The following is a 26,165-nucleotide window of genomic DNA, read 5'->3' as shown; positions in this document are numbered from 1 at the left end:
TACTGTGCTAGGTACCACAATGGAATGATCCCAAAAAAGTGTTACATGGTTCGCTATTTTGGTACCATTCACAACTTGTCAATGGAAACAGAAATAATTGCATACCGTACTGTACTGAACCGTACCTCTCGGTGGAAACAAGGCTTTAGTATCAAAATTTTGCTAGATAAACATTGTTTTAAAAGCGGTTTATATATTTGTGCTGGAAAACAAAATAAAAATACTGAATAATAAACTGATTTTTGCATACTGTACTAACAATAACTGAGGTAACCATGGCACTCCAGTGGTTACCTTTGGTTATCATTGTAAATAGTTAAAATAAGGATTGTTGGATATTATACAAGACTGTAAAATACACCAACAGAAACAGAAAATTATAAGAGAAGAACACGCACCAAACTGTCAAGACCACCTCCGAGGAGATCCACAGCGCCTATCTGCATGGAAGACCCCTGGGACACGTTGACGGGGGGACCGAGGTCCAGATTAAGCAGGTCTCCCAGAAGGTCACCCTGAGATGGAATGACTTGGGGTTGATCGATAGAAGCAACCGGGCCGGCACTGACTGGACTCTCCCCGGTGTCGATACTACAAAAGAATGATGATACACAGTGAGATGGGTAACACGAAGTGAACAAAGGATTCTTCATTGTTCTAGTGGAGAGAGGACAACATAGTTTCTGTGTGGCACTACTTTCAATGAGTCCCCCATTGTATTACTGGACTGAGACGGATTCAGACATCCTTTTTCGAAAAACTGAGAATCACACATAGTAATAACACAAATAACATGGATGCCAGACCTTTACCATGACTTTGTGATTTTGAGTTCTTTGTGATAATTAAAGACTTTTTAAACCATTTTATAGAGCTCACACTCACAAAGAGCCATTTTTAGTCAATGAACATTTCAAGAGGGTTAGCTGTATTAGTACCTGCCGTGCTGGATGGGCAGATGTTTGCGGTGAATGCCATGGCTTCCTTCCACAAAGGCATTGGGGGGTTTGTGGTAGACGGAGGCCAGCGAACCGATGTGGCAGATGAGCTCGTCCAACAGGGTGGGCTCAATCAGGTCTGTTTCCTCTGAAATCAAAGGTTTCTCAGACAGCACAACCTCTTTAGCGGTCACAGGGTCAGTGGACAGCAGACGCCAGTAGATGTAGCCGCGATCACGCAGGTCAGGGTTATCAGAGTCCTGAGGAGATGAAGAAAAAGAATAGTGTGAATGGAGAGGAAATGTGACACTGACAGCCAGATGCTGAGCTCTTTTTGAGATTTGACACTTTTATCCATCATCTGCATGTGAATGTAATATTTATGATGGTGTGGATATGTACTGATGCTGATGGACAACAATGCCCAATGCTGTATACAATAAGCATAAGCATGCAATTGTCTTTCATTACAAATAGATTCAAATAAATAATTATTTCATATAAAGTGTGCCAGCATTTGTGACTAAAGACCAAACAAATGTATCTGTGCCATTTTCAGCTGCTAATATCAAGTTATAGTGTAAAACTACAGTTTATTATGCCCAAGCGCATCTCCATCTCACCTGAGTGGCCAGACTGAGCACTTGCTGAACCAGCTCCTGAGTTTCTGAGGGCTTCTTCAGGAACAGCTTCACTATGGCTGTCAGCAGAGTCAACTGGACCTGAAAGCAACAATGCAGCGGATGCTGAATCAGATCCCTGCTTTTAAACAAACTATATACTGTATACAAAAAAAACAACCTGAAAACAACTGACAAAAACAAAAACACCGCCACCCAAACAAAACAAAACACACGTAAATAAACCAAACCAAAAACAAAATAGAAAACAAACTAAAAAATACAAATATGAAACCTGAGTGCTTTCATCATGGAACCCCTCAAGGAAACTCTCCAAGAGCTCATCTGCGTTGTCGATACGCTCAGCATATTCACCCACAATCCAAATCATGGCAGCTCGAGCGTCTGGCTCATCCAAAGAGTCCAGGTTCTCACACAGAGTGGCAATTATGCTCTCATACCTGCGCAGACAACAGAGAGGTGTTTCAGCTGCCCATTAATTATATGTTCTTTCATTCTACATCGACTTTTTATTTTTCTTTAGATAGACAATCTAATATATACTCAATTCCAAAACATAGCGAGTTGCATACACAGCATTTTAAGGATCACGGGTGGATTCCTCACAAGAAGGCTGTTCCAAAAGATAGGTTGCTTAATACTCCTAAATGACCTAATTTTAGTCTAATTCTAAGGCAGCACGGAATGCATACTTTACAAAACATACAATCCCAGAATACACTGTGTCAAGCTCAGTGACAAAAATAAATCCAAAGTGGTGGAGGAAGAGTACTAAAAAGTTTCAATTAAATTAGTTGAGATGAGAGCGGTGGACTGACTTGTTGGGGTATTTGCGGAAGATGTCCCTGATGACCACAATGGCCTCTTGCACAACGTAATTGACCTTGGTCTGGATGAGGTCCAGCAGAGTGCTTACACAGCGCTCAGCAGATTGCTGTACACACAGATAGAAAAAGAAAACTCAGTCACAGCTACACATTACAATGACAAAACTCATCACAGCACTACAACAATGATGCACAATGAAAAAAGCAATCAGGTTGCTTTAGAAGAGAAGATATTTTCAAACATTTCTCTATGGAACGAGGTGACATACAAAAAGATATACAGGGCTGAACAAAGAGGCAAGACATACCTCCACTTTGATGGCACAACGGCCGATGGCTCGAACAGCTTTCCGAACAAAGTCTACATCCACTTCAGTGGCATACTCTTTCAGTTCAGCCAATACCTACGGAAATAAACATCATTTTAAGTGGATTTCTATAGAAATCAATCGTTCTTCTGAAACGAAAGACTGAATGACCTCCACAAAGAAAAAAAACAGGGAATGGATACCTCTGTCTCTCACAAGGGTATACGCTTGGGGGGAAAAGTTCCAGAAGAGTCTGATGTTAACATTTAACATATGGACATGTTTATGGGGCTAATAGCTTAATATAAGTAAATGAAAAGTAAACAGCAAAGAGATGCATTAGAATGAAATGCAATGAAGTAATTTGTTGTCATATGCAGTGTAAGCACAGCTGTCAATTTACAAGACGCAGCTTAGAGCTTGATGGGCTTGCCGCTTAAGCATGTTTTTTTTTTGCTAAACACAATAACAGACCGTCAATTAATAGAAAGTGTAAGGGACCATATTCCTTTTAGACAAATAGGAGCAACGCAATTAGGAGAATTTGTTATGTTTTGCCATTTAGGCATACTCATACAAAAAAGATGAAATCAAATAACAGCCCATTTGTACATCAATTAATTTTGCAGTGTTATGTACCATTCAGCTGAACATTTAATTTTTCATTTGAAATAAACTGTTGATTTGTTTTCCAATTAATGCAATATAAATCCCAGAGGACCGCGGCCAGTATCCTAGCAATATTGTTTTGTTAACATCATAGGAAATTTAGGACTTTGCAGATCTATCAAAGAGACTGTGATCTCTATATTTACATAAATGACAGTGAAAATCATTGAAGATAATGATGTTATTACTGCAGCTTTAATTAAGAGTAAGAGAAATACCTCTGTTATTTGAAACTTTTAAAAGCCTGCATTAGCTGGCTGCCTCTGCTTACTAATGAAACTAAAGATTCTTAAATGCCCAAACTTGTTTACTTCAGACCATGATAATAATCATGTGATACATACACTGTAAAAAAAATGGTATGAGCTATCTACTTAAAAAAAAAAATTACGGTAACATTTTAAAGATTTTAAGGCTTGATTTTTTTTATGGAATCTACCTGAATAAATCATGTAAAATCTCCTGAATTATTTAATCTATGACAATAAATATAATATTATTAGTGAAATGTGCTCAGTTGATACCCAAAAGTCTGTGATTTTGAGTAAGGCCTGTTTGTATTTGACTGAGTTATGTTGTACAATTAAAAGACAAATTATACAGCCAGACAGCTCAAGCAGAAACAAACTTGTTACTGCTCTAGCATTAGCAAAGCTACTGCCCATTGAACAAAGCATCATACCTCATAGTAGTAGTACATGCACTATAAGCTCTACTCTTCTGCACAATGGTAGTGATAGAAACTTCAACATAACAGAAACTCTTTCAAATGTCAAACATAATTGAACATTAAACATTAATAGATATTTTCCTTTACTCAAAAACACAAAGGAGCGCTTAGTTTCAATATTTACTCTTCATATCTTCATATGCAAATCAGGCTGGGAATTAAAAATCACTGCCAAAATAAAACTGTAAAATTTAAATGAAGCTCTTAAAATAAATAGGTAGCCTTCTTTCCTTATTATTTTTTTTTTCAGTTTAATCAGTTCCTCAATTCAAGTCTCAAAACGGCTTGTTTCCTTAAAAGATGAGGAAAACATTGGTTTTATTAGTGAACAGTTCTCAATATTTTCTATACAAAACTGAACCACAATTTCTTTAATAAAATATACATACTATTTTTAATTATCACCTACATTTTTTAAATGAAAATTACAAGACTCATGACTCTTTTTTTAGAGTAGTTTTCTTGTTGAATATCCTGTTCACACAGTGTTTAAAGCTAAGAGTCAAGAGTTTGAAATACCTGGGCAATGTTGGCATGAGAGGCCAGGCGGATCATGATATCCAGTTTCTCCAGTTTGACATAGATGGGGTCATTGTACTTGACAAAGAACACTTTGATCTCTTGCTTCAAAATCTCAGGCCTACAGATAGAGAGAGTTTGAGGCTCAGTCAAAACATTCATATTTGCTAAGCAAACAGACAACTGGACAATATTGCCATCTAGTGACAATACAGAACGTACTCATGTGTAAAGACACTGAGTGATTAGCACAACTATTAAACTACTGCCACAGAAAACAATAAAAAAAAGACTGAAAAATATAAGGAGAGCAGTCTAACCGTTTCTGCACAATAAGGTTGATGTTCCTCAAGGCCACATATTGGACCTCGGGTTCCCCAGACAACAGCGTGACGAGGGGAGGAGAGAGCTTCTTCAGAAGAGTGTTGTAGTAATCAGAGTCTTTGGGCAGGAGCTCCAGAAACTTCATCAGTACCTTCACCGCTGACAACACCACAGCTGAGTTAGCATGAGAGAGACGTGGAGTCACACGCTCACAGATACTAAAAGAGACAGAAAGAGGGAGTTCAGAAAGATAATCTGGTGGGTTTTTTTTACAGAAAAGGTTTACTATCTTTATTTTCAGAAAAAGATATTTTCTATTATTGAGCCAGTTCCTGACAAAATTGTTCATCAATAGATTGATCGTGGAAGACAAAACCCCTATTAACAACAAATTGTTGTTTTGATTAAAATTGTATAATTGGATCTGGATGATTTTAAAATGTTTCACTAGTCAATGAAATATAAAGTGTGGAGTACCTCAAGGTTCTATCCTGGATGCTTTTTTTTTTTTATGTCACTTTCATTTGACCAAAAAAAAAAAAAACACTATATACTTCACTCATATAGCTAGTTATAGCACATTTCGCCATGTGATTTCAGCCATACTGACAAAATTGACATGTGGGGTTATCACAAAAATATTATTTTCTCTGAGGAGAAAATAACATTACAATTATTTTAATACATTACTATTATTTAATATTAATATTAATAAATAACATTCAGACAGAGAAAGAGTGCGATTTGTTGAAATGTCTTGGACTGAATAAATCAATCCCTGCATTAAAAAACAAATCCTTGATTTGAGTTTCTTCAGTTTGATCTTCCCTTGAATTTCCTGTTATAATCTATGCAATTCATAAGCACTTGGCGTGATCTGTATTGAACTATTCTTCATGCTTCTCTAAAAATTACATATGAATTCTATGAATAGAATCAAAGAAACGTTACACCTAGAAATTAAAGGCAAGTCTCTCCTTCCCCTTCCAGAGACTTATCCCATAACAAATCTGTTTATCTGTTAATAACAGCCTGAAAACGAAAATGACTATCATGTGAATAAAATCTCAGCTCTAATAAAATTTCATCTTAAAATAAGCCTTTGATGAAATTAAATGAATGGTAACAGCTCACTCGAAGGTAGCACTAATAATTTTTATTAGCTGTTCTACTTGCAATCTAAAAATAAACAGCAATATTATCATATGTCTGGTTTCTGGTATATGCAATTAATCTTCTTTGACAATCACAAGTACAAGAATCAGCTTGTTGACATTTACCGGGTAGAAAATTGATCTGACATGTCTGAGTTTAACCCGTCAAAGCAGACAACAGGCTTTTTACTGTCTCTAATCTACTTCTTTTTTGTAATGCAAATTCAGAGTAACAGGACAGAAAGAAAACCTGTAAACTACATAACTGCTCCAGACTGTTAAAGAGACCAGTTTTCATAAGATTTTAGATACTGGTTGCCACGTATACTAAAATAAACTAAACTAAAATAAAGGGTCTAAAGATATCTGTTTGCCTGTGCAGTCTCTAATTAAGCAATGTGCAATGCATTTTTTTAAATGTAGTTCTAATGAATTTTTCCATAAAAATAAATGGTTTAATGTTTGAAAATGATTTGAATTGAAAATTAAGACAGCTATAAATATTAGTATTGTTGTAGGTTTACACTTGGGCTGTAAAATAAATTATTATTTTTATATTTTACCATTTTATTATTTTACGTAAAAATTTCACAAGAGTCATTTATAATTTTTGTTTTTATTTAGTAAGTTTTATTTTTTAATTAATAACAGTAATAATAATAATGACAACAATCATTATTTTATAGTCATATTGATAAGCTATAATCACAGCTTTGGCCAAATTGTGAAGCTCTACAAAGAAACAAAGCAAAAAAAAAAAACAATTATTGCAATTGTTATCAGAAAAATCGCAATCGCAATTAGATAATTTCTCTACAAATAGGGCCTATTTTAAAATTTAACTAGGTATGAAAAATATGCTATATAAATAAAATAGCCTTGGCTAAAGGGTACAAAACCCTGTGGAGAACACATAAGATACAAAAAATATATGTATATATAAATAAAATTAAATTATTCGCTCTCCATAATCTCCATACACCTGTAGAGATAAAGAAACCAGTGACTATGAGGATTATTATCCCCTCACCTCTGGGCCTCACGCTCGTCTTTGGGGTTGTAGTTGGAGAGACAGTCCAGGATGAAGATCTGGCCCCACTCAGTGCATTCGTTGAGGGCCGTCAGGAGCTTATTGATGTTCTGAGGATTCAGGTCCAGAAGGTTGCTGTTGGGGTGAGACTCGCTGATCTCGGACAGGGCAGCAACTGCATTAGCCACAACCTATGTGAAAATCAGATATCAGTAAATAATTGTGAATGGGGAAGTATGCATTTAGGACAATTAGATCAAAAGTTTCTAACCATGGGGTTGGAATCAGCGATCAGGTCCCTGAGAGAATCCAGGAAGCCCTGGTCCTCCACCATCTGGGCGTTGATGTCATGCAGTTTGGCCACACACACTGCAGCGGTCTTCCTCACATAGGGGTCTTCATCCTTCAGACACTTTCGCAGAGGCTCGCACAAGTACTCAGTGATCTTGTCCACACGGATACAGCCCATTGTACGCACAGCCAGAGCTCGGATCAGAGGGTTTGGATCCTCACAGTCCTAAAGAAAAAAAAAAAGAATAACTTCAGACCTCCTGGTGGAATTTTACAAAATTATAGTACACTGATGTCCAATGTTCCCTCTAAGCTGCACGCGCACACTTCTTCCACCGCAGCCATGCAGAGAGATAATGTGCCGCGCACACGCAAAAATGAGTTGGGAAAACCATTTGATTGTATTCTAGTAAAAAGAAAGAATTGCAATGCTCGGGTAAACCGCTATAGAGTTAGAACCGGTGAATGCGGTTTACAGGTTTCATAGAAAGAGAATGATGTGCGCCAAATGAGACGCTGTAAACCGAATACTTCAATGGTTGCGGACGAAATAGCTCAAATCGAGAGCCAACGCAAACGCAATGACATGTGCAATTAAACGTCCTCATGTATTAAAGAAGAGTGCCTTGATTAAGTGCTGGAAATAGCGGATGATGGGCACAGAATGGTAACATTTACAGTCACACACAGGTGTATTGTGCAAACTGCACTTCAAAGGGATGTTTAGATACCTATATAAGAATTCACATGTTCACTTTTTTATATTTAACTTACAGATCTCAGTTTAAATGATTCAGTTTGTTTTCTATTCTCCTCTATCAGTTTTGCTTCAGTTGTTTTGATATTATATTATATTATGTTAGGCCTATGTTATATACCTAATAAACAATTGACCTGGTTTTTTTAAATGGAGTCACTTATGCTCATCAAGGCTGTATTTATTTGATAAAAATAAAGAAAAAAAAAAAACAGTAATATTGTGAACTCTTAGGCTATTGCAATTTCTAATATTGGCTTTCTATTTTAATATATTTTAAAATGTAGTGTATTCCTGTAAAGCAGCGCTGAATTTTCAGCATCAGTACTCCAGTCTTCAGTGTCACGTGATCCTTCAGAAATTACTCTAATATTCTGATTTATTATCAAGTGTTGAAACTGTTGTGCTGCTTATTATTTTTGGGAACCTTTTTTCTTTGATTCTTGATTAGGCTAATAAGTTAAAAAGAACAGCATTAATTAAAAATATAAATATTTTCTAACAATATAAGTCTTTACTATCACTTTTTATCCATTTAACACATACTTGATGAATAAAAGTACTAATTTAAAAAATAATAAGAAATAAGAAAGAAAACATTTTGAATAGTGTATATTGTAACACAACATTTCTATTTTGAATAAACACTGTTCTTTTTAACTTTTTATTTCTCAAAGAATCCTGAAAAATATCACAGGTCCCAAAAAATATTAAGCAGCACAACTTTTTCTGACATAGATGATAAATCAGCATATTAGAATGATTTCTGAAGGATCATGTGACACTGAAAATTCAGCTTTGCTTCTCAGGAATAAATTATATTTTAAAGTACATTAAAATAGAAAACTATTGTTTCAAATTGCAATAATATTTCACAATGTGAAATAATATTCAGTATTTTTTTATCAAATAGATACAGCCTTGATAAGCCTTAGAAATTTCTTTAAAAAAAATGTACTGATCCCAAACTTTTGAACTGCAGTGTATTGTACAGTAAAAATGTTTTCTCAGGTAACCTAAAATGTACATCATTTAGTTACATCAAGGATCAAATCAAATATAAACAGCACATTAAAGTTAAAAGTTACACACTTTTTTGTGTGCGTGCTGTACAGGTCTGGTATAAAGAATGCTTTTGCTCAGGTGCCCGAAATGTCCGCCCAATAGAGAAAAGGGAACATCGCTGATGTCCAAATTTGATCCAAATTTTAACAGCAATTCTCACCTTGACAAAGCTGTTAACGGCCATGATGGCCATGTCAGGCTGACTCTTGGCATAGTTCATAAGGTAGAGGTAAACCAGTTTCTTCAGCTCCAGGTTATCAGTCTGCATGCAGTTTACCACATCTGGAAACAAGGAACTAAAGAAACAAGGTATAAAATGTATTAGCATAACTATGAGAGTCAAAATAATCATCTTTTAAGAAATGTGGGAAGTAAGAGTGCATAGCTGATTCAGTAATGGTGATAAACGAGTCAGTCAAAGCACCTGACATCCTTGCCCACTGTCATGGCTGCAATGACTTTCTTCACTGCCTCTTTCCTCTTCTCCTTCTTCTCATTGTTCAGCTCGGCCTTCAGCTCAAAGATTTCACCTGTAACAGACAGTAACATGGTTAGTGCTCATCTGGTCTGACGTTTTCAGAGGCTAATGCTTATACAAGTTCTACGGAGCACAAGAGTAGTATTAAATTCACAATTATTCTTTACAAAAGTACAATATATTTAGTCAGAATAAACTTTGTTTACTATTTTAAATATTTACTAGACTAGTTATTAAAATAGCAACATTTTCACTTTTAAATTAATCAGAAATGATCGCTACAGTGTTCTTGATACAAATGTAGCTCTAATACCCCTAAAATAACCTGGAAAATCAACACTTAATATTGACCGGTGGTGTGTCAGAGTGCATCTATGCAAACTGAAAAGATAGAGGAACCGTGTGTCTCTTCTACTTGGGTCATTTACAGAAATGAGCGTGCAAACACAGAGACATCATGCATATTCAAAGCAAGGGGCATGTGCCTTTCAGATTTTTGATTATTGCAGGAACAGAGTTGATAATGCCTCAAACTCAGTGGCTTCTGGTGAAATTCACATTTTGTCATTTCAGTTGTAATTTTTCTTGGTTCATTATAAAATAGCTTTATCATCTCAGAATTTCAGTCCGACCCAAATTTATATCCCTAAAGTATCATGACTCATAATAAAGAACGAAATACCAGAACTGAACCTACATGGTCTAAAACAACATACAGAAAATATCATATCAGTAAGTTTAGTAAATTGTTCAGGGGTTTTAGATCAGTTCTTTTTAAACCCTATTACCTATATTAACAAATTTAAGCTCTTTACTTGCCTTTTTTGTTGGTGGTAAAATACTTGGAGTCAGTCATTCTGACAGCTTCTCAGATCTGAAGAGGAGGAAATAAAGCACATTTACATATCAACATGCATAAAAGCAATAATATAATCTCAAAATATATTTTATTGTCAGCTGGCAATTTTCATGAAATTAGAATACAGATACAAATATGAAACATGCCTGTAATTCCCATTTTACACAGGAAATCATCAGGGACAGTTATGTGTAGACCACTTGCTACATGAGCATACAACAACACAGTAACTCAGCCTTGCATTACAAAGGATTACATAAACTGAAAATATATCTCAAACTTAATAAGTTACTTGCAGCTATACTTCACAAATGCAATGATTAATTGGGCGCGACAAAAATGATCCAGCTATGCTAGGCTAGTGAAAACCTTGGAAGCAGGACCTTTATCGACTGAAATACAGACATCTGTCCTATCCCAATTATAATGCAAACAAGTGATGAAAACACAACAAATCAGATACGCACAAGGGATGTCAGAATCGACGCAATATACGAAAATCTTCGGTTACTGGAGTACTTCCCGGCGAGATGGGAGATGCGGTTGCTTCCTCTGCTTTGGGTCGGCGCTGGAAGATGGAGCACACCCGGAAAAACAAAATGAAGCGCGGAACCAACGAACGAGAAGAGCGCGTGAGATCGGAGCCGCACTGATGTTACACCGGAAGCAGACAGAGGACCTTAGAGTAAGCAATCATGCACCACGCTTATATAAGTGCGCTTTATACAAGCCTGGCGAGTTTATTACATCAGTTCACAAGATATTAGATACAATGCTGCAGCAGGTAATATGTTGTTTGTCTCAGATTGTGTGGAAACCAGTGGGCTACATAAAGTCAAGAAACCTAGACTAGATTTCAAAATATTTGTACATGTGCCTAAAGAGCCTCCCCTTTTTTCTTTTGTTTAATTTTGTTACATTTTATCCTTTGAACGCTGCCGACACTACATTGTTTGATTGTATTGTAGAAGTATGGCATACTGCACAATCACATTAAGTTATATCATTCCTTACTGTACTGTAGTTGGTTTTTTTCATTGGATAATTAAACATTGACGGGTCGTAATATGTATAAACGGACTATTTCACCGTAAAATATTTGTCTGTTAATCTGTCATTGAGTCTTAAAATTAACAGCTTTCTAGAAAAAAAGAGATGGTAGGAAACCGACAAAACTGGCTTTGTAAAAAGTTTTACTGATTTATTTTGCTTCATATGGCTTTGTGCGTATGCTGTAAAATAACAGTGATCTAAACCATAAAAGCCATACAATTTCTAAAATTGGCCTAAATATTCAAATAGATATTCATAAATACTATTTATTCAGATACTCATTTGTTATATGTAATACTATATATTTAATAGTATTATAAAATGTTTTAAACATATCTCTACACATTATATAATCAGCTTATCTGTAATGAAAAATATATTGCAATAGTTTTATTAAATCGCTTCTTTTCTCTGTATGGCTGGCCATCAAAGGAATGTGATGGAGTCAAAAAAAAGGAGGCTGTAAAAGTTTTTTATTTATTTTTTTAACAAATTAAATAAAAACACAATTTAATACCATGAAACTGAAATTATGTTCAAATATTCTAGCTGAGCCCCCAGCGTCAGTTTTTTTAGGTGACCGTTATTTTAGAATGTTTAGCCTTATTGTTTCCATGGCGACACGTCATGCTTGTCATGTGACACACCGCAGCCACAATAGCGCTGTATGACACATGGATCAATTTTATTTAGTTTTTCCTTTTAGTTTTTATTATTAATATTCACAAACATACGCACTATATTATGAAATATCTGATATTCCGAATCTGAAATATGTGCAAGTAAATGTATTTGGTACTTTAAACACTTTTATAATGACCGTGTTAGTTGATCTATAACGGGTGATGGGTGCCGCCATGTTTGTTCGCACTGAATTGCTCTCGGTTACTCATGTAAGTAACCGAGAGCAATTCACACTTCGGTTCCCCGAAGTGAAATACATTTTCCTTGAATACTACTGAAGCCTTGTTGACTCACACCAGTGAAACTGGCCAATGGTGTTCAAGCGCGCGAAATATGAGCGGGAATCCCACTCTATATAAGGCAATGCTTGAACGTCATTCATTCAGAATCTTTGACTGAAGCAACTTGGCATTTTAAGATCCTGAGCTCGGTGACACGGCAATAAGAGCAATGTCTTGTTCCCTCATTTCAGGGAACTGAGGTTACGTGAGTAACCGAGAGCGTTCCCCTTCAATTTGGTCACTCTACATTGCTATGGGAACGTATAAAATCCCGCCGTGTCACAGCAATGGAGCCTGGCTCGACTAAGTATGTCAAATTTCACATCCGGAGCCGTAATGAGAGCGGCAATGATATTGGCGCTCTTGGTAAACACAGCTCAGGTCTACAGGACCTAGGGTAAACGTACCTATTAAGCTCACCAAAATCTACATTGAAACATTTTTAGTGCACAAGATACTGGTTTTGGTACAAAAAGTCATGTTAAAATAAAATATTAATCTCTCACATAAAAATATTTAATTTTATTTTAAATGACAAAAGAATTTTGATTAAGATATACATCATTAAATACAAAAAGTCTGGCTGTGCTTAATGGGTACATTTGTGTACCCTTTAAGCACACCCCTGTTCCCATTAAGCTCACATAATATTTTAATAAAAATTCTTGTTTATGATATGCGAGAGGATTTGTCTTAGCGTAAACATTTTGAACAAGCTCTTTGAAAGCGCACGATTCAGCAGTCTCAGGTCTAAGATTGGGCAGAGTCCGCCGTCTTTCTTTGGCACCAGAAAATAACGACTGTAGAAGCCGCTCTCGCGGTCTATGAGAGGTAACTTACTGCCTCTACAGCGCACTTTGCGAGAAGATTGTGTATTTCCTCTTGCAGAACTGAGGCATTCCGCTCCCGTACAGTGGACATTAACACACCGTTGAAATGGGGCGGTCTACGGAAGAACTGAAGTGTGTAGCCGTTCTTTATTGAATTCATAACTCACTCTGATACCCCTGGCAGTGCCTGCCACAATTCTGTGAACTGTGACAGCAGGCGAGGCGGACTGTGCACCGTGAGGCATAACTTGCCGTTGAGGGGCGGGGGGTTTAATACCACACGCGTGTGAGAGTGAGTGATGGGGGAGAGGGGAGTGAGAGGAGGAAAACTGCCCTGATATTGAAGTGAGTTTTGTATGTTTTTCGACTTCATTGCACTGCATAGTGGAACAGTCAAAACACAAACATGACAATTGCTCTCGCCACCCGCAACAGGCAGGGGAGCCTGGTGAGTGAGCACACACAGGGGAGCGAGTGGACTTCTTCAGTGGCTCGTCGTCGGCGTTGAGTGCAGCTTTCCTCCTCCGAGAGACAGCATCAGGAATGCGGCTTCGATTCCGGTGCCGGTGGTCTGCCGTTTCTGTCAGGGCGGGGTCTCTGGCCCTTTGAGCCCTAATGGCGCTTCGGCCACGGTTGTCTTGACTTCACCGCCAGCTCCTGTTCACGCCGAACAGTAGCAGAAGAGGCGTGCGGTCTTCCCGCATACTGTGCTGAGGAGGAGCGGGAACATGCAGGAGGTTTCGCGCCGGCACGCTTTAGCAGGAAGTGGCTAATGGCTAACGTCTCCACCGCCGTTTCGAAGAGACCTGAGGGATTCACGGGAGCGTCTAGAAGGCCCATTTAAGTCGGTCAGAGTAAGCCACAGGTGACAATCCAGATTCCCCATATTGCGGCCGATCGCTCGAGCTGTCTCCTCCGTCGCTCCGAGGGCCAAATTCGTGGCGCGTCAGAGCTCTTTAAACACTTCAGGGTCCGGCCCGTCCTCATCCAGAGACTTGAGCAACTTGACCTGATATACCTGGAGTATCGCCATCACGTGCAGTGCTGAAGCTGCTTTGCCCGCCGCGGACAAAGACTTGCAGGCGAGGTTTGCAGTGGCGCGGCAAGGTTTAGAGGGGAGAGACGCGTTGTTTCTCACTCTCCAGTTCGCTGCAGCTGAAGAACAGAGATGGGCAGCGACGGCTTCTTCCACGGGGGGGGTTTGACATACCCCACTTGGTCAGCTCCATCCACAGAAGACAGGAGGGAGGATCCTGTGGCACTTTCCTCCTTGGCTCGAAAGAGGCTGCAGAGGAAGAGCACGGCAGAGCCAGTTGGGCGAGTTCATCGCCATCGCCTGAGAGTCCAGAGACTCATATCCCCGCAGTGGGGGCAGTCCGACCCCCCCAAGCGGTGCCTCTGAATGGGCGCAACCCAGGCAGAAGACGGACTATTCGTGGCCATCAGAGTTCGATTGGCTCTGCACAGGAGAGGCAATCGCAAGTCATCCTTGATTCTGAAGCTCACCAGAACACAGCAGGGGAAGAGAAGGCGTGTCCTCTGCAGCGTGTATCACGGTGAGTAGTCTTGCTGATAGGCTTCTTGCTTCTCGTAGAAGTTTGGCTGAAGAAAAAGATTCTGAATGGATGACGTACAAGCACTGCCTTATATAGAGTGGGATTCCCGCTCATATTTCACGCTCTTGAACGCCATTGGCCAGTTTCACTGGCGTGATTCAATAAAGCTTCAGTAGTATTCTAGGAAAATGTATTTCCCATAGCAATGTAGAGTGACCGAATTGAAGGGGAACACAATGTAACATCCATAACACCGTACACAATGGAATGCGCACATGTGAGTGGGGCTAGTGCCATCTAGTGGTAGCTGATTTTCTTAGGCTCAGCTGCGTGTGTATCGCAAAGTTATCGTATGTGTGAATTGGGCAAGGCTAAAAGGGTGGAACGAAAGTCTCAAAATTCAAAATAATCAAATAGAATGGACTCAGAAGAGATGTGAATGAATGCACGTGCGTCGCCAGATCCACAAATGCACATTTTAATCGCTACATGCACAAATTATGATAGTTTAATACAAACTATAACATTTGTATTCAAAAATGTCTCTATTTGATCAAAATGCTGCACATTTTTCAAATCGTGTGTACACATTAATGAATTGCACTGGGCCATGTTCATTGGTAGTTGTGTGTGTGGGGGCGTCGTGAAATGCTGCAAACTGCGAAAATGAAATCTCAAAATCCAAATGAACCAAACAAGATTAACTGGAACAAGATGTCAATAAATGCACGAGTGTCACCTGATCCACAAATGCACAGATTCCTTTTTGCATGAGCAATTTATGATATATTAATACAGATAACATTTTTAATCACAAACATGTCTGTATTTGTTCAAATCGCTGCACAATCATTTAATCCCGAATTCCACAGACTTAAATTGAAAGGCATTTGTTTGTGGTTAGTAAGATACATGCATAAAATGTATGCAGTACATGGATAATTGTGAGTGCATCTATTAATAATTTTGAGTCTAATATCATCCGATAGCGATCTGTCTCTGCGCCAGCTAAAGCGAGAAAGCAGATTTGAATTCAGCAGTTGATGATGTGATGCACTGAACGTTCTAATCACACAGGTGTGATCGTACGCTTCAGGGACCAGCCAAGACTGATCGCACCCGGTGTGATCGTACGCTTCAGGGACCAGCCAAGACTGATCGCACCCGGTGTGATCGTACGCTTCAGGGACCAGCCAAGACTGATCGCACCCGGTGTGATCGTACGCTTCAGGGACCAGCCAAGACTGATCGCACCCGGTGTGATCGTGCGCTTCAGGGACCAGCCAAGACGGATCACACCCGGTGTGATCGTACGCTTCAGGGACCAGCCAAGACCGATCGCACCCGGTGTGATCGTACGCTTCAGGGACCAGCCAAGACGGATCACACCCGGTGTGATCGTACGCTTCAGGGACCAGCCAAGACTGATCGCACCCGGTGTGATCGTACGCTTCAGGGACCAGCCAAGACTGATCACACCCGGTGTGATCGTGCGCTTCAGGGACCAGCCAAGACTGATCACACCCGGTGTGATCGTGCTCTTCAGGGACCAGCCAAGACTGATCACACCCGGTGTGATCGTACGCTTCAGGGACCAGCCAAGACTGATCACACCCGATGTGATCGTGCGCTTCAGGGACCAGCCAAGACTGATCACACCCGGTGTGATCGTGCTCTTCAGGGACCAGCCAAGACTGATCACACCCGGTGTGATCGTACGCTTCAGGGACCAGCCAAGACTGATCACACCCGATGTGATCGTGCGCTTCAGGGACCAGCCAAGACTGATCACACCCGATGTGATCGTGCGCTTCAGGGACCAGCCAAGACTGATCACACCCGGTGTGATCGTGCGCTTCAGGGACCAGCCAAGACTGATCACACCCGGTGTGATCGTACGCTTCAGGGACCAGCCAAGACTGATCACACCCGGTGTGATCGTGCGCTTCAGGGACCAGCCAAGACTGATCACACCCGGTGTGATCGTACGCTTCAGGGACCAGCCAAGACTGATCACACCCGGTGTGATCGTGCGCTTCAGGGACCAGCCAAGACTGATCACACCCGGTGTGATCGTACGCTTCAGGGACCAGCCAAGACGGATCACACCCGATGTGATCGTGCGCTTCAGGGACCAGCCAAGACTGATCACACCCGGTGTGATCGTACGCGTTAAAGGGTTAAACTCACGTGTGAAAGGGTTAAAATGAAAAAAGAATGATTTTACATGTGGTGCATGTAAAAGTATAGCTTTCTCTAGTCTTCAAATCCTGAGGTCCCTGGCAAAAAACGTGTAACTTTATTTCTGAATGCAAAATTCTGAAACTTGGAAAAATGCTGCTCCAAATGTCTTCCTTCAAAAGATACCACAAATGTGCAAATATTTAAAACTGCATTTTCTGCATAACGAGTTGTGCCTAGGTGTTGTGTTGTAGGCCTAGGTGTGCAGATGTCTGTGTTTTATTGGTTGTTGTCTCTCCCCATCCTCTCTACACCAGGGGTATTCAATTAAAGTTCCAAGAGACCCAGTATCTATATACTATGGATAGTCGTTACAAATTAGGATATTGGGAGGGGTAACTCGATTTATGCACCGCCGTCACCTGCCTGTCATCATGTGCGTTTTATGTTACTTCCTAAATGTAAGTGCTCTTCATCATTCTGTAACAGTAAACATGCTTGAGGTGGTTTAGACAAGACCAGTGATTGACAGGAGGTGTGTAACTGCTGTGTGTGATATGAACTCACTGTCAGAGAGAGGAAGCGTAGCATAGCTGGTATTGTTTTACTAATCCTGCATTGTTTTATGTTGAAAAGAATTGAGGTTTGCCACTGACTTGTCCCTCTGCCTAGAACGCAACTGAAAGCTTCTTCAAGCGCCTCCATATTTAAAAAACCGCGGGAAATGACGGAATATTTACGTATATTTTTACAGCTGGTCTATTCGCACGGGATTAGTATTGCTTGAGGTAATTTCTCCGGACCATTTTACAGAAGGTAAAAATCGCCGTAATCCGTTAAAGACGGATTAATTTGGCAAATTACAACTATGCTTGAAGACGTGCAACGGCTGTGCTGGGAATTTTTTTTTTAATTCGCTGACTATACAGCAAAATCGGGCAATATTGTGTCTAAAATGTAAGTAACTTAATTTCAACTTCTTGTTAAAGGAAATCCTGCATAGTACAAGTCCGTAGCATGTTATATAGTTTTCATTTCCTACATTTCTTTGTTTTTTAAACTTTGAAAAATTATTTGCATTAAACAAGAAATACAATACCTTGTTTTAAGCAAACCAAACTTGCTCACAGTCATCAAAAACATATGAAATAATTAAATTGCAAGTATTGCTTCTGTGGAGGCTCGGATTCGGCGTTCTGTTAAGAATGGATGCGTTCACGTGTCCGTAGACAAGCATAAACTCACGAGTTTCAAAGTAAAACTCTGAGTTGACTTAAGACAGCGCTACTATTATTTCTTGTTGGAAATGTAACGTTTTTTGTTTCTTTGTTTGTTTGCTTTTAGCAGAACTACCACCCAACAATCACAATTCACACTTGAAAGGAGAGGACAGTGAGAACTTGAGAACAAAACAGCATGAGACTGAAAAACAAAGAGGTTGGTGTCTGTTCTTGATTCTTCATTAGGCAATTGTAAATTCTAAAGGCCCTTTCACACAAAACATGAACTGAACCAGTGTATTCCTATGAAAGCCATTCATGGCACAAGCATTTTATTGAAGCAACCCTGTTTTTATACAGAGTGTGACCAATCCAGTAAGTTATAACTTATGTCATATGTCCAGCACTGCAGCGGGTTTCTGGTAGTGTTAGCCCACTGAGATCAGACTTGAAGTTGCATTTTTGCAAAATAATTGTTTGAAAATAAAGACAATGAAGATTAGAAAACAGGATGTCAACTCATTAAGCAAAAAGAGGGTTTCTCATAAAAGCAAGGTATTCATCCTGAAGTCTCTCTTCCATTCAAATCCATAAAAAAGGTCCCTGGCAGTGAACCACCATCTTACTCATGTTACTGTGTGTGTGGGTGTGGGGCGTGCAGTTGCTCTCTACCAGGTGACGAGGGGGCCTCAACAAACTTCCAGGGGGCTTCAAGATGCAAAATGCTTTAAAATTTGCTAAAAACAAATATCAAGATGACTGCCATAAATTTTTACTTTTTTTTTTTTTTTTTTTTTTTTTTTTATCCCTGTGGAGATATTGCCATATTTCTGAGTTAAAAGGACATTCAAAAGATTGCTCCGTTTAACTTTCTCATTCTTATGCTAAAAGTAATGTAAAAAGAAAAGATGTTGCAAGGCAGCTGCAGTATGTCCCTGAATTATTGTTTTAGCATCTAGCATGACAAATCATGCTCATAGAAATGCACATATTTGTGCAGTTATTACACATCAAACATGATAACATAAGATGTCTGTGTTGTAAGTTTATTAACTGTGGCGCTCAATTTAATTGATATGTTTTGATTTTGATGTAATGGTATAATATGTTTATTTTAGACCTGATGGAAGACAAGAAAAGAAAAAAAGAAGCCAAAAAATCTGTCAATGGCTCTCTTCAAACGAGAATTCGTTCTAGAGAGAAGCAGAAACACAAAAAAGCCATTAGGCAGCAGGTGAGGATCCACGCTGAAGAAGATAAACTGTACACATGTGATCAATGTGGCAAGAGTTTCGCACACAAAAAACACTTTAAGGAACACATGAAAATCCACACTGGAGAGAAGCTGCACACGTGTCACCAGTGCGGCAAGGGTTTCAAACTCAAAGGCCAACTTGGGATACACATGAGAATCCACACTGAAGAGAAGCCATTCACATGTGATCAGTGTGGGAAGAGTTTCTCACAAAAAGCTCACCTTAAAGAGCACATGAGAATTCACACTGGAGAGACGTCGTTCATATGTGATCAATGTGGGAAGAGTTTTGATGTCAAAAGAAGCCTGTTATCACACATGAAAATCCACAGTGGAAAGAAGTCACATGTATGCAGTCAGTGTGGGGAGAGTTTTAGATGCAAAATAGATCTTAGGCAACACATGACAATCCACACTGACTACAGGCCGCACACATGTGATCAATGCGGGAAGGGTTTCACACGAAAAGAACACCTTCAAAGACACATGCTTATCCACACTGGAGAGAAGAATTACTCGTGTGATCAGTGTGAAAAGAACTTCTCTCTAAAGCAATCCCTGAAGAGTCACATGTTTGTTCACACTGGAGAAAAGCCACACACATGTGATCAGTGTGGGATGGCTTTTACAAGTAAACGAGGCCTTACGGCACACATGACTATCCACACTGGAGAGAAGCCGCACACATGTGATCAGTGCGGGAAGAGTTTTGCACTCAAATACTTGCTAAATATTCACATGAGAATTCACACCGGAGAGAAGCCGCACACATGTGAGCAGTGCGGGATCAAATTCACACAAAGATCACAACTTATGGTACACAAGAAAATCCACACTGGAGAAAAGCCACACACGTGTGATGAATGTGGTAGGAGTTTCACACATAGTTCCACGCTAAAAAAACATCTACAAACCCATTCTGAACATAAACAGTTTTACTGTGATCAATGCAGCAAAGGGTTTCATCTGGAATCAGGCCTGAAGAACCACCTGAAAGTTCATGCTAAAGTCAGAAACTATTTCTGTCTTTTGTGTGACAAGAGTTTTATTCTGCTGAGTGTTTTTAACCTTCACCAGAGGAGACACGGCTCTGTGAAGTCTTTTATGTGCTTTGAGTGTGGGAAGTCCTTTTTTACAAATACTGAACTGAAACAGCACCAGACAAGTCACACCGGAGAGAAACGCTACAAGTGTTCACACTGTGACAAGGGATTCTCTCTTTTTGGAAACATGAAACAACATGAGAGGACCCATACTAGAGAGAAGCTGCAAACGCTGCCCTCCAAGTGAGAACAGTTTTAGTAAATTAGCTTCTCTACACAGTCATACAAGACACAAATGTATGAAATCGCCTTAAGCTCTCTTCTATATAAATCTGCCCTAACCAGCCACATTGAGTGTGAGGACGAGGATGAGGATCAGTATCATTCAAAGTTGTTGCAGCTGTGAACAAAGTTCATCTTCATTCCCATTAGTTTCAATTGTGAACTTCACACACCCACAGAGACGGTGTTCCTCCCAAAATAAGTTTATTCTCAAGTTTCACGTAATTTTCTTATGCATATATATTACTCTGTTTATTTATTCTACTTTATGCAATTAGTTGTTTACATAATGTTCTTGTGTTCTCATATGTAGTTCAGGAAGCTGAAGCAAAGACTCTTTTTAGACAATTTTAGAGACATCTGATATATATTGTTAACTTGTTTATCATTGTATTTGGAACATCTAGCTATTCTACCACTTATGATATATTTACCATATTATGATGCATGTTGTAGCTTCTATCAAGTAGTTTTGCAAATGTTAACCACTTCTGCTCTTCTCTTGAGATGTTTTAGTTATCTCTTGAGATTTTTCCTCATTGTTTTTACCTTTACTTTATTTTTGTATTTGTTTCAATTACTCATTGATTAAACTATCTGTTTATCTAACTTTTTGTCCATTTTTATTGCTTGATAATTCTACTTGCATTAAGAATAAATTCCTTCATCTTAAACAGGGGCAATTTGGATTGAGTTTCATCAAATGTACAGCACATGCCCACCAACTTATGTGTCCGAAGAGCCTAAAGTCACCGATATACCTCAGGCAGAATTGATTAAGGAATAACCACATATCTATGATCGGATGATTAACTGCCCTTTTAGTCTTTTCTGTCATTTTTGTTGTGTGTGTGTGTGTGTGTTGTGTTATTGAGAGGTAAACACACAGCACATATTTATATACTCATCTAAACACCACTCCCTGTAGCACTGGGAGCATCACAATGTATGTGCAGCTGATTCTTTTTAATGGTGAGCGAAGAACAAAGAACTTAGCAGTGGGTATACTGGGGACTTTGGTGCTGCCTCTTTGTAAATCTGGAAAACTGTATTACTACAGGCTATTAAAGGCCATCAACACAAAGTGCACTGTATAGGTCTATCAATCTTGCTTCTATGGCAGAAACGTGCCAAATCGAAACTTGAAATGTTTACATGGTGCCCACCATAAATATTCTGTAGTTTTGTCTCATTCATCTTTTAATCATATTTGTAAATGTCTTGACTCCACAGCCAACAGAGCAATTTTTTTCTTTACTGTTCCAATACTTTTGGAGGGCACTGTAGATCCATAAATACATTTGTGTACAGTATGATAAGTTATTTCCACAGCTTTCTGTCATGCCTCCACATGAAATGGCATCTGGTCAATGCGCACGTCTACCACAGAAAGCAAGCAATGTCACACGGAACCAAGTGAATGTGAGACAAAATCAGACTATGAAGAAAGATCATCTTACATCATGCACATATTCTATAATATCTGTAAGCATTTCAAACCATATTTCATGTGCATTCAAGAGAATTCCATTCTCTGTTTCAATTGTTGCGGAGTAGCTTGCTTTTCCTATCAATATAGTTTGAACTAAACTGTACGCAAATGTATACTGTTTACACAATTACATATGCAGGCATGTGCTGTTAAAACAAGATATAAAAATAACTGTTTTAATGCACAAAGTATTTGATACCTGCTGAATAAATCAAAACATTTTTAATTATATTTATTATTTAATGTCATTTAATAACCACATTAACTTTGCCAGAATAAACTGGCAGATCTTTAATGTAATCTTTGACATATTTTGTCCTATGGCTTTTTTTTTCAGAGCTCATGGAACAAAATATTTTAAATAAATTTGAACAGAAGTCATAGGCAATAAATTATAGCTTTAGTCATATATAAATTATTATAGCTCAAAGAGCCCACATTTTCTTGTGCATATAGCACTATTAGTGGTACTATACATTTATCTTTAAAATAAAAAATGTATGAAATGCATATAGATTGAAGTTTGACATTACTATCTGACGTTGTTGCGTTTAATTTTTATTGAGAAATGTAGTTTTCTTGATTGTTTCAGAATCCATTCATTAGAAACAGTGGAACAGAGTGGAATAATAAACTACCCCAGCACAGTAGGTGGCAGTATGAACCTATTTTGTTGCCTTAAAAGATGACAGAAGAATAACGCTAGTAACAGGAAAAAGTATTGCTACATGTTGCATCGTGAGTTATTTTTGTGCAGTGTAATTTTCTGGCCAAATTATCTTGTTTAATAAAACGATGAAAATATTACAATTAAGAGACTCTTAGGACTAATTATAAAATATTCGCTCGTTTTGTTGTTGTCTGACCTGTCCAGTTCGCCGTGCTTGCTTCCATCAGCACTGATCCCAGAGTAATGGCAGAGCGAGGAGCACATTTAACAACAGCGGCTCCAGCTCAAGACAGACCCTCCGTATTTGAGGTTTTAGCTCAGGACTCTTTGATGAGTGCTGTTAAACCTGCATTACTGCATGCTGTGAAGGTATGCTGCTCACGCATTTAATATATATCTTGTACTGCATTTACCACTACTGTACAGGAAATTACATAATGGTAAAAGATTAATCTTGCTTCCAAACATCTATCTTTGCCTCATGCTCTAATATACCTGACAGATTGTAAAGTGAATCACAAGAACTTAACCTGTGTGCGAAATACAATACTAGCAGTATATGTATACTGTGCCCATACACACCGAATACCTTATGTATTATATATATTACTTTATATATTATATATTATAATGTATTATTATATATATATTATTTGTCATAATGAGCAGCACAAAATCCAAGAACACTCCTTGCATCCCAATGTGCATACTATCCATCTTATCTGCCCTAAATAGTATTGAAAATTACTAATATCATCACATAGAATTTAGGATGGATAGTATGCACATTGAAACCTGTATCCCACAATGCAGTGGGTTCAACTTGACCTTTCATCTCCAGCGAGAAGAATGAACCAGGCTGAATTGGACTGTTTGAAGCTATTTAACACAAGATTGAATTTAAAAACACAAAATAACCACACAAATTTGTGCTTCTAGATGCCACAGACCCCCAATTTGGCCCCAAATATGATCTTTCTCATGTGATGGATCCATCTATGAAGTGAATTTGTACTGAGAAAAAATAATATTTTATTATACATCTATAACATAATTAAATAAATTTTATAATTTTTTTTCCTCTGAACTTTTCCATGGACCCCCAGTGTACTGCTGCAAACATACTTCTATTGTTTTACATATATATATATATAATAGTAATAAAATAAACTTTACAGTATTTACTGGCATTGAATAACATTGATGTGTAAACCCTGTCTTTGTCCACAGGTCCTTGCTACCTCTAACCCCGCTTTCTATGGAGTTCTTTGGAGGAGGTTTGATGAGATTTATGCTATCCTGGACGTGTTATTGCAGCATCATTTCCTTTCCCGCACCAGCGCCTCATTCTCTGAGAATTTCTACGGTCTGAAGCGTGTAGGAGAAGACAGCACACGTGCAGCTCATCTGGGACTCCGGCGCAGACAGCACTGGCGCTCCTTGTTCCTTCTGGCCCTCCTTCCTTACCTACACACCAAATTGGAAAAAATCCTGGCTCGACAGAGAGACGAGGACGATTTCTCCATCCGCTTGCCTCAGTCCTTCATGCAGAAGTTGTACAGGGCTTTTTTGGCTGCGTATCCCTTTGTGTGCATGGCTTGGGATGGCTGGGTCTTTTGCCAACAGCTTTTGTATGTTTTTGGCAAAACACGGACACATTCTCCGCTCCTGTGGCTGGCAGGAGTTAAACTCTCGTATCTCACGGCTAATGACATACACAGCCTTGATCTTAAGCCATCGGGCCCAGCACTGAGCCCTAGTCGAAGGTGAGTTTATTTTGAGTCTCTGCTACATTATGTTCTTGAGGTTTATAAAGATGCTTACTTAAAGCAAAAATCTCTCTTTTCAGCTTTAGAGAGAAATTTCAGCACTTGGTCTCTACAGCGGTTGGTGGTGTGGCTGTATCTCTGTCAACCAGCCTCTCGATGGGAGTGTTTTTTCTGCAGTTCCTGGAGTGGTGGTATTCATCCGAGAACCAGAGCACCGTTAAATCCTTGACCTCCCTTCCAACCCCTCCACCACCTCTCCACCTTCACAGCCAGGAGACGTCACCCACACACATCAAAGTCTGCCCGCTCTGCAGGAAAGTGCGCACCAATGACACCGCGCTGACCACATCAGGCTATGTGTTTTGTTACAAGTGTATATATGTGTATGTTAAAGCCAATCACAGATGTCCCCTCACTGGCTACCCTTCAGGACTGCAGCACCTCATTAAAATATACACACCTGATGGATAGAGTGGTCAAATCTGTTTAATTTTGTTTCCAAGATGCATTTTTAATGTGGAACTGTCTGATTTGACATAATTATCGTACACTGTTCAGGTGAACAACAGGTTTAGTGTTAATTGTTATCCTAAGTAAGGCTAAAATGCTTTTTATAAGGTACTAGAATTAGTTTTTGTGATACGGTTATAATGGAAAATTAATTTGTGAAATGTGTAAATATTAAATTTGTACAGATATCATCATTGCCGACTCATATTTAAAGTTGCAATGCAATGAAACTAATGGCAGATATTTTCTTTCTTATTGTGACATGCATTCAAATGTAATAAATTACTGGAGAGAAAAAAAAACAGAGCAGGGACTGCTGTGCACCAGTTATTAAAGCACAAATTAAAGCCTTGGCAAACTCTTAAGTTGATGCAGAAAGTCTTAAATCCATAAAGTCATGGCATTAAACGGTGCATGCAAAAAATACAATGTGACCCCGGACCACAAAACCAGCACGGGTATATTTGTAGCAATAGCCAACAATACATTGTATGGGTCAAAATGATACATTTTTCTTTTATGCCAAAAATCATTAGGATATCAAGTAAAGATCATATTCCATGAAGATATTTTGTAAATTTCCTACTGTAAATATATCAAAACTTAATTTCTGATTTGTAATATGCATTGCTAAGGACTTCATTTGGACAACTTTAAAGGTGATTTTTTTTTTGCACCCTCAGATTCCAGAATTTCAAATAGTAGTATCTCGACCAAAAATTGTCCAGTCCTAATAAACCATATATCAA

The 26,165-nt window shown here is 38.8% G+C and overlaps 3 protein-coding genes across 5 annotated transcripts in view; 2 read left to right on the top strand and 1 right to left on the bottom strand.

The window, feature by feature from the left end:
• The window catches only part of LOC306871695 (AP-1 complex subunit beta-1-like), a 37,458-nt gene extending 26,196 nt beyond the window's left edge, over positions 1–11,262 (bottom strand). Inside the window, exons 1-14 of the mRNA XM_079419790.1 lie at positions 11,058–11,262; positions 10,551–10,605; positions 9,678–9,783; positions 9,414–9,549; positions 7,412–7,657; positions 7,141–7,331; positions 4,953–5,174; positions 4,633–4,753; positions 2,715–2,810; positions 2,398–2,513; positions 1,854–2,019; positions 1,562–1,660; positions 939–1,198; positions 399–591 (exon numbers count right to left, since the gene is read on the bottom strand). Coding sequence (XP_079275916.1) covers positions 399–591; positions 939–1,198; positions 1,562–1,660; positions 1,854–2,019; positions 2,398–2,513; positions 2,715–2,810; positions 4,633–4,753; positions 4,953–5,174; positions 7,141–7,331; positions 7,412–7,657; positions 9,414–9,549; positions 9,678–9,783; positions 10,551–10,587 — 1,989 coding nt within the window. The 5' untranslated portion in view covers positions 10,588–10,605; positions 11,058–11,262. The remainder of the gene's footprint in view (positions 1–398; positions 592–938; positions 1,199–1,561; positions 1,661–1,853; positions 2,020–2,397; positions 2,514–2,714; positions 2,811–4,632; positions 4,754–4,952; positions 5,175–7,140; positions 7,332–7,411; positions 7,658–9,413; positions 9,550–9,677; positions 9,784–10,550; positions 10,606–11,057) is intronic.
• Positions 11,248–21,582, top strand: LOC306871696 (uncharacterized protein). Of its 3 annotated transcripts, none has more exons than XM_079419792.1 (3): positions 11,248–11,275; positions 18,523–18,612; positions 19,514–21,582. In XM_079419792.1, the coding sequence occupies exon 3, from the start codon at positions 19,519–19,521 to the stop codon at positions 20,938–20,940; it is 1,422 nt and encodes a 473-aa protein (XP_079275918.1). In that variant the 5' UTR covers positions 11,248–11,275; positions 18,523–18,612; positions 19,514–19,518; the 3' UTR covers positions 20,941–21,582. The 3 variants fall into 3 exon arrangements, 2 of the variants coding, with proteins under 2 accessions (XP_079275918.1, XP_079275917.1); XM_079419791.1 differs by having other exon boundaries at positions 18,520–18,612; XR_013784361.1 differs by having other exon boundaries at positions 11,263–11,374; positions 18,520–18,612.
• Positions 21,583–23,123: 1,541 nt separating this feature from the next.
• pex12 (peroxisomal biogenesis factor 12) lies at positions 23,124–25,779 on the top strand. The gene is made up of 4 exons (XM_079419544.1): positions 23,124–23,205; positions 23,342–23,506; positions 24,368–24,903; positions 24,987–25,779. The coding sequence occupies exons 2-4, from the start codon at positions 23,381–23,383 to the stop codon at positions 25,375–25,377; spliced, it is 1,053 nt and encodes a 350-aa protein (XP_079275670.1). The 5' UTR covers positions 23,124–23,205; positions 23,342–23,380; the 3' UTR covers positions 25,378–25,779.
• Positions 25,780–26,165: the final 386 nt, after the last annotated feature.

This window comes from Barbus barbus, assembly GCF_936440315.1.
Source record: "Barbus barbus genome assembly, chromosome: 6".
Taxonomy (NCBI): domain Eukaryota; kingdom Metazoa; phylum Chordata; class Actinopteri; order Cypriniformes; family Cyprinidae; genus Barbus; species Barbus barbus.
Note: the sequence above shows the minus strand (reverse complement) of the source record. Positions and strands in the feature narration are given on the sequence as shown.